This window comes from Balaenoptera borealis (assembly GCF_965194805.1).
Source record: "Balaenoptera borealis genome assembly, chromosome: 3".
Lineage (NCBI taxonomy): Eukaryota > Metazoa > Chordata > Mammalia > Artiodactyla > Balaenopteridae > Balaenoptera > Balaenoptera borealis.
Genome location: NC_138866.1, coordinates 121027380 through 121036075, shown reverse-complemented (window position 1 = coordinate 121036075; position 8696 = coordinate 121027380). Strand labels below are relative to the sequence as shown.

General features: G+C 44.3%; 1 protein-coding gene across 3 annotated transcripts in view; it reads left to right on the top strand.

Moving 5' to 3' along the window:
* Positions 1-8385: 8385 nt before the first annotated feature.
* NPTN (neuroplastin) overlaps positions 8386-8696 on the top strand; it is a 66838-nt gene continuing 66527 nt past the window's right edge. For 2 of the 3 annotated variants that reach the window (XM_082386929.1, XM_082386928.1), the window contains exon 1: positions 8387-8659. In XM_082386929.1, the coding sequence (XP_082243055.1) occupies positions 8569-8659 (91 nt within the window). In that variant the 5' untranslated portion in view covers positions 8387-8568. Of the gene's footprint in view, positions 8660-8696 lie in introns of all 3 variants that reach the window. The other variant, XM_082386930.1, reaches the window with a different exon arrangement.

The following is an 8696-nucleotide window of genomic DNA, read 5'->3' as shown; positions in this document are numbered from 1 at the left end:
GTACACTTTAAATATGTGCAGTTTGTTGTCTGTTAATTACACCTTAATAAAACTGTCTACAACATTTACTGACACACTTCTTTGTGCCATTTATACTATGCCAGACATTGGGGAATAAAACAGTAAATAATGCCCCTCCTTGAGGAGCTCACAGTGGAAAGGTAACATCATTGTTTCTTGTTTATCAGCTTCATCCTCTCTCTGCAGACTGGTTTCTTGCACATGGCAGGACTTCTGGCCACTGACACCTCAAGTCTCATATCTCATAGTTTAGATCACTGAAGAGAGAGAGACTGACCTTCCTAAATTTTAATCCAAAAAATTTCCCAGGGCTTCTGAGTGGCCTGGCTGGAGTCTGGTGACATCTCTTGAACAAAACAGGGGAAAAGGGTCTCGCAAGAATAAAGTGGTCTGATTAGAGCCATGCGGATCAGAACATTTCTCAGGAGAAAGGGACAATATCAAGAAGACACCGCTGTTACGACTATAATTAATCATTAACATGGAAACACCAGAAATGAATTTCCCCACTCATTCCCAACGGTGGGAAGATCACCGACCTAGAAGCACCTTGGGCATTCTGATGCTAGCCACAGTGTTGCAGACTCTATCCCTTTTAAAATCAGAACCTATTAACCCTCTATATTTTTTAATAAATTTATTTATTTTATTATTTTTGGCTGCATTGGGTCTTTGTTGCTGCGTGCGGGCTTTCTCTAGTTGCGGCGAGCAGGGGCAACTCTTCGTTACGGTGCGCGGGCTTCTCATTGCAGTGGCGTCTCTTGTTGCGGAGCACGGGCTCTAGGCACACGGGCTTCAGTAGTTGTAGCACGTGGGCTCAGTAGTTGTGGCTCGTGGGCTCTAGAGCACAGGCTCAGTAGTTGTGGCACACGGGCTTAGTTGCTCCATGGCATGTGGGATCCTCCCGGACCAGGGCATGAACCTGTGTCCCCTGCATTGGTAGGCGGATTCTTAACCACTGCACCACCAGGGAAGCCCTAATAACCCTCTTTAAAACACTATGTAGGCTAATTGGGCTGATTTGGGCATAATTATTTTCCCATGGACCCTCAGGGATGAAAGTTATCACGTCAGGTCTTCCTCATCACTGTGTCAACTGATGGAGGAAATATTTCTTTGCCTTGCCTTGTGGAGGGACTGGTCTCAAAGTGTGGTCTCCAAACCAAGAGCATCAATCATCATCACCTGCGAGTTTGTTAGAAATGCAAATTGTCAGCGCCCCACCCCCGCTACTGACTCTGAGGGTGGGTGTGATGAGAAAACAGCTATTTTGAATTGTCATCTAAGCATTTTACAGTATAACAACTGTGCTCACACCCAGAGTCTGGACGTTTAGATAAGGACTTGAGTTTAGGATGCCTGCCACAAGTTCCCACTTTGCTTTTCCGAGGGCACCTTTTAAAATAATGTGGTACATATATACAATGGAATATTACTCAGCCATAAAGAGGAATGAAATTGGGTCATTTGTAGAGATGTGGATAGACCTAGAGACTGTCATACAGAGTGAAGTAAGTCAAAGAGAAAAACAAATATCGTATATTAAAGCATGTATGTGGAATCTAGAGAAATGGTATGGATGAACCGGTTTGCAAGGCAGAAACAGAGACACAGATGTAGAGAACAAACATATGGACACCAAGCAGGGAAAGTGGCAGGGGGGAGGTGGTGGTGGTGGAATGAATTGGGAGATTGGGACTGACATATATACACTAATATGTATAAAATAAATAACTAATAAGAAAAAAAATAACCACTTAGATTTGAGCCCAAGAAAAGTTGGCGACCTCTACCCCAATCACCTTATATGTAATAGGTGCTTGCTGCCGTGCTCTCTATCTCCTGCTCCCTTGTGACCTGAGATGGAGGACTGCCCTTCCTCCAGCTCATCGTGTCCCCCACACCCTGTTTCTGGAATTTGTGAGTATTAAACCTTGTAACTTTACTTCCTTTGCATCAGTATGTTGAAACTGTGCCTTCAATCAAAACTACCCGGGTAGTGGGAGCTCGGATGCTGAGGGAGCTGCCTGCCGCCCCTGTGTGGGTGGCTTGTGCCTCCTCAGTCATAGGTCATAATCTGCATTTCTTAATTTAATAAGCCAGCTACAGCCCCCCCAACACAGTAGGGCCCAGAAATCTGTGTTTTAACAGTCTTCTTTATCATTCGGCTGCATACTCAAAAATTTTTTTGATTGCATTTGAGCACCTGTTCTTAATTTTAGCTGCATATTGTAATCACCTGGGGAGTCTTAAAACTATACTGATGCTTGGGTCTCCCCTCCAGAGATTCTGACTTAATTGGTGCAGTCTAGGGATTGGGATTTTTTTTAAGTTCCCAGGTGACCTAATGTGCATCAAAGTTTGAGAAGCAGGGCATTACAGCACATTAGAGTGCATTACACTGCTACACATGCTGGGCCTCTCCACAGATCAATTAAGTCAAAATCTCTGAAGATGAGTCCTGGAGATATATATATACTATTATACAGCCCCAGAGATTTTATATACATATATATTATATACATAATTATATATAAATATGTACACATATATTTTATATGCATAAAATAAAGAGGGATACAGACCCTTATGTCTGTCTCAGTTGTGTCTATACTTGAGCAGGGATTAAAAGGCGGTTATATATTGATATTAGCCCCTAAAAGCCCACAAGCCTGACTCTAACACAAGCCTGACTTGGCTGTTAAGTTGCCCTGTCCTATCCCTGCACTGGCTGTCATAGTAGAGATGGTACCCAAAGCGCTTTCTGAAGAAATGATGCGCACCCCAAGCTCCTGGCCAGGAGATGAGCCAGTCTTATACCAACCTCAGCAGACCTTGCCCCAGGAGATTGCTTCATCCTCAGATACGATTCATGCTGTTTGAAGAGGGTCATCTTAGGAGACTGTCTTCCTCAAGATGATGACAGCCACCCTCAGCATTTTCCCTTTGCAGTCCAAAGGACTTGGGTTCAAATTCTATTTGGTTTTATTACCTGCCAAGTGAGGGTCTTGAATAAGTCATTCTCCTTTCTGAGCCTCCATTATCTTGTTTATGAAATGGAGTTTTGGTGATCAAGTGAAATAATGAGATATCTAATGTGGAAACGCTTTGTAAGTTGTGAAAAGCTGTGAAATATAAGATTGTTATAATGAGGTTATTCTAGATGGGGAGACTGGATATGGAGATATGTTAAATTAACCCATCATACAAGGCTTGATAACAATTTTTAATGGTACAGAGAAAGGAAGCACTGAGGGCTGGTCATCTATCATTGGCAATTGCTAGAGTCTCATTGGGATGGTAGAGTGGAAGGAGCACTGGACTGAGAGTCAGGAGTCTCAGATTCTGGGTCCAGCTGTGTGACTCATTTATTCCCTCAGGAGCTATTCACTAAATACCTCCTGCATGCCAAATGCTGTGTTAGGCACTGGAGATTCAGTGGTGAACAAGTCGGTCATGGTTTCCTCCTCCTGGAGGTCTAGAAAAGGAGCCAGATGTGAGTCAGATAACCACATAAATAAAAGTAAAATCCCAACTGTGACAAGTGATATCAAAAAAAGGGAAATGGAGCAATGAGTGTATACAATAACAAGGCTTAATTGAGTTATGGAGCCCAGAAAAGTCTTCCTTGACAATGGGACGGTTTTGTTTTGCACATTTTTAATTGAGGTATAATTTCAATGAATTTTGACAAATGTACACCCAATGTTAACCATCACCCAGATCAAGACATAGAAAGTTTCCATAACTAGAAAATTCCCACATGACCCTTTCTAGTCAGTCTCCCAGGAAAACACTGAAACTGATCTGATTTCTATCAACATATATTAGTTTTGCATATTGTGAAAGTTTATATAAGTAGAATCATACAGTACATACTTTTCTGGGGGCGTCTCACTTCTTTCTCCCAGCATTATGCTTCTGAATTCATCCACATTATTGCATGTATCAGTAGTTTATTTTTTTTAATTGCTGAGTGGTACTCCATTGTATGAATATACCATAGTTTGTTTATCCATTCACCTGTTGATGAATATTTGGATTGTTTCCTGTTCTGGGTATTGTGAATAAAGTTGCTATGAACATTCCTGTATAAATTATTTTGTGGAAATATGTTTTCATTTCTCTTGGGCAGTGGGGATACAAGAGTAGAATTCCTGGTCACAGATTATATACTTTATGAGAAGCTGTCAAATAGTTCTCCAAAGTAGTTCTGCCATTTTTATACGCATACCAGCAGTGTAGGGGGTTGCAGTTGCTTTACATCCCCACCAACATTTGGTATTGTCAGGTTTTTTTTTTAATTATTGAATTGAATGTGTTCGTGAAGTGGTATCTCATTATGGTTTTAATTTTCATATTAAGGAGGGACAATTTGAAGGTGACATCTGAAGGATGAGAAGTAGACCAGGTAAAGAGGATGGGGGTTGAGCATTCTAGGCAAAGAGAACAGAATGTGCAAAGGCTCCAAGGTGAGAAGCAGCACAGCAATCACAAAGAGCAGGAAGGGAGTGGGGTGTAGGGTGAGGCTGGTAAGGGAAGTGGTGGGAAGCAACAAACCATTCACCTTCAAGGGATCATGTGGGTCTGGGCCACGCACACACCAGTGGCAACCAGAGTGAACTTAAAAAAAAAAAAAAAGGCCAGACCAAAAAACCAGTAATGTCCTGGACTGCATAAATCCCTAGGAATTTCATATTACTCTGGGAAGTAGAGAGGGAGGCTCATAATGACCAAAATTGAATTTCTTGTCATCTTGGCCGAAAGGTGCTCAGAATGGATTAAATTTGATTTAAAGAAGTGAAAGAAATGAGCATTTCTTCCATGTGACCATCACAATTGCAAATTCATGCTTACCTCATGTGAAAGAGTAGGGCTGCTGGGTGGTGTTGAGTTTTGAGGTTTGAGATTTGAGGTTTGAGACCATGAATTTAAAATGATGTCATTCAGCCTGTCTGTGTGATTTTTTTCTCAGGCAACATTCAGCTGCTCAGGTGCAGGGCATGAAACTTCATCTCAGAGTGTAGTGCTTAGCCAGGTTGTGGTTCCAGGAAAGTATATCGGAGATTGAGGTGGGTAAGGAAACGATTATAATGATGAACCTTGGACTCTAAACTGGACCAGAAAGGAAATGAGGAATGGACAATGAGAATTTGTGGGATTAATGGATTAGAGGTCTCAATGAGGTTGAAGAATCACAGCAAATGGGGTCCTAGTACATGGAACTGAAAGGATAGGAGGGTAAATGGACAGTGAGGTATTATATTTTCACATTCCTAAGATGGAGCCTTTTATGGGTGATTAAGGTGTTGAGAGTGTAACCTTGGAAAGGGTGGCTCAGTTGAGTAGGTTTTTGGAGATGAGAGACTAGGGTATTGACTACATCATCAACATGGATGCTGAACTCACCCATAGAGTTCAAGGATGGTGCTAAGAGTTGGAAGGAGCAGGGAAAAAAATTATGTTGGTGGGTCAGATGACAGCAAGCAAGATGGGCAGGGTGGTATATCTGCATGGAAAGAACTTCAAAGGAGCAGATCTTTGCAGAGGAGGGAGTAGGGAAACCATAAGGAAGTTCAAAGTCAACTCTATTAACACTACTATCATCTTCACTGGCATCCTTCCAAAGACAATGAACCACACCAAAACAAACAAATCAACCAACCAACCAACCCACCCACCCAGGAAAGCCTTTCAATTGGGAATGCTTTATTACAGGTCTTGCCACCAGGAGGCACTATCAATACTGGAAAGCCAGACCTCCAAGCAGTCCCTGGAGGCCAGGAAAATGTGTCTCAGCCTGACCACTGAGGACCCCTAAGGGCTCTTATGAGATATTACAAGGAGCTCAGCCATCCTCCCGCATAGCTGCACTTACCTGTAGAGAGATTTTTAAGTGCATGTAAACCTTAAAAAAGAGAAAAAATTTAAAGAAGTTACTGAGTTATTGGAGGTTTTGGTTTTCCCCTAAAAGGGCATCTAAAAGTACAGCTACTAGCACATGGGATTTGAGGACATTTTCTTCTAGGCAAAAAGATTCCTCATAACTGCAGGTTTTGAGAGTTGATGGTAACATTGTACTTAAAATTTTCATCCTGAATCACTTTTTGTAAGAAGCATGACATAGTGGGAAGAGGACAGGGCTGGAGTTAAAGTTGCAGCAGCAGCAATAGTATTTATTATCATTATCATCAACATTTGAGTATCTACATGAAACAGAAACTCATCTAAACATTGTACAAAAATTTACTCATTTATTGCTCTGATAATCTTATGAGTTGAGTATGTACTATCATTAGCATCATTTGACAGATAAATAGGATCCAGAGAGACAGGTCACTTGTCCAAGCCACAGCTAGTAGATGGTGGTGGTAGTAGTGGGATGGAGTTGAATTTCATCTTTCCCCTAACCAGAATAGTACAAGTTATGCAGGAGAAAACACCTCTGAATCTCAGTAGCTTAAGTGAACAGACACTACCTATTGTACATGGGTTGGCTGGAGGCCTGGGCTTATTGTGCTAACTTGGGGACCCAGGCTGACATAAGCTTCATTTTGACACATGCCAGTGATCATGATCACTGATCACCATGCAGGGAAAAGAGTATGCTATGGTGTCTGCAACTGAAAGGAAATGCTTCTGCTTGAAAATGATGCATGTCACTTTTCACTGGCCTGGAGGAAGCAAGTCACATGCCACTCCCAACTTCAAGAGGACAAGGAAAGGCACTCCTGCCGTGAGCCTAGAAGGAGGCAAATCAAATTTTTTGGTATTAATGATTACCAAAACCATTCAGACCCTGGGTAATTTATGCCTCTCTCAGCCTCAGTTTCCCTACCCACTAAATGAGCACAATCATTTTGTAAGGATTCCTTGTTGTAAGGACTCCTAATCAAATGGGGATTTTGATGATGAGGCAGGATGGCTGCATCCGACTGAAGCTTCCATCAGCTGAAAATCTTGGTCCCACCACAGGCAGCCCTGCAGCCCTCCATCCAGAGCTGTCTGCAGACTGGCCTTTGTCCAAAGATACATGCCAACCTTTTTGTCACTCACACACCTGAAGTCTTGAAGGATATAGTTTCATTTCAATCAACAACATGCCATAGTTGTAGCTTGCTAGAAAGCTCAGTCTGGAACCATCAGCTATCTGGTTCATGTTGAAAGCTTGAGTCCACTTTGGCTTGAGAGTGTGAGGGTCATGGTGAATGCTCCTTCTTCTAGGTTCTTCAAGTTTTCTCTTCAAATTGAGTCAGGTCACCAGAACTGCTTACTTGATTCCTCTCAGTTTCACTCCACAGACACTCCCCAAGATGTCTGTTCTGAGTCAGGTATGAGCTAAGCCACAGAAATCCTTTGCCAACCAAGGATTGACAGCGCTCAGGGTAGTACCAAAAATACCCTGAAAAAGGGCATTTCCCAAACTTCCATGAAAACAGTTGTGACCACATTGCCAGAGCACTCGGCTGGCTCCTTTCCTATGGGTCGTTTTGCTATTTGAGGCCGTATTTGTCCTCTTCCTCCCTCCTCTGATAAACTAGGCTGTGAACTTCGTGAGAGTGGGGACCACTTTTTCATGCAGGTTTCACATCGGATGTGAAAACCTGGTACACAGTAGGTACTCAATGAATGTTCGCTGCACAAAAATGCTTCTGAAGATTCTTCATATAAGTTAATACAAGATTACTTCCTTGTAGAATTTAGTGCCTAAATTGTCTAACAATTAGTCTAGTTGAAATTCAGGCCTGAGATTCTAAGTAGCTAAAATAAGGCCAAAATGGGGGAGGGGGAATAGAAGGGCGAGGAAAAGGAGGACGTTCCACGCTGAGGGAGCAGATGTAGAGGCAGTAAAGCACAAGGTAATACCAGGCACGGGGAGTGCATCATTTAGCCTAGAAGGTTAATACACGGGGTTAAAATGGGAGGCTGAAGCCAGATGCCAGTAGAGGGTCTAAGGTCAAAGTCCAGAAGGAAGAAACAGCAGGACTTTGATAGGGAACAATGAGAGGAAGGCTTAAAAGAGTCGGCGTTGCATTAAATTTTGCAGCCAAGAGCTCCAACAACTGAAAGGCAGGATGGGAGGAGAAATGTATTCCCAAAGCTTCCTCTTATGTGCGCTCCCCGCATTCACAGAGGAATAAACACACCGCAGACTTCTCCGTTCCCCAGGGCCGAGAAGAAGAGCTCCGCCTCTCCCCGTCACGTGGCCAGACGCTCCCCCGGCACGTGACCTATCTCGCGCTAGGCCAATCAACCTCTGCAGGGGCGGGAACGCGGAGTCCGAGGGGCAGGAGGATCGATTGAGACCGCCTCTTCTCGCGAGCCTTGACGCCGTTGCTCCTCAGCCGCCCACGGCCGGGAGCGAAGGTCTCGCGAGGCTTGGGCGCTGCGGCGGTAGGAGGAGGACGGGGAAGGACGGAGCTGAGCCACGGCTACCTCCCTCGCTCTCTCCCTCGCGCGCTCGCCCGCCCCCTCCCTCCCTCCCCTCCCTTCCCCGGCCCCGGCTCCGGCCTCGGCCCGTTCGCTGTTCGGTCTTCTGCAGGGAGAATGTCGGGCTCGTCGCTCCCCAGCGCCCTGGCCCTCTCGCTGTTGCTGGTCTCTGGCTCCCTCTTCCCAGGGCCAGGCGCCGCTCAGAACGGTAAGCGGGGCGCCGGGGGCGGGCCGGGCGGGGGCTG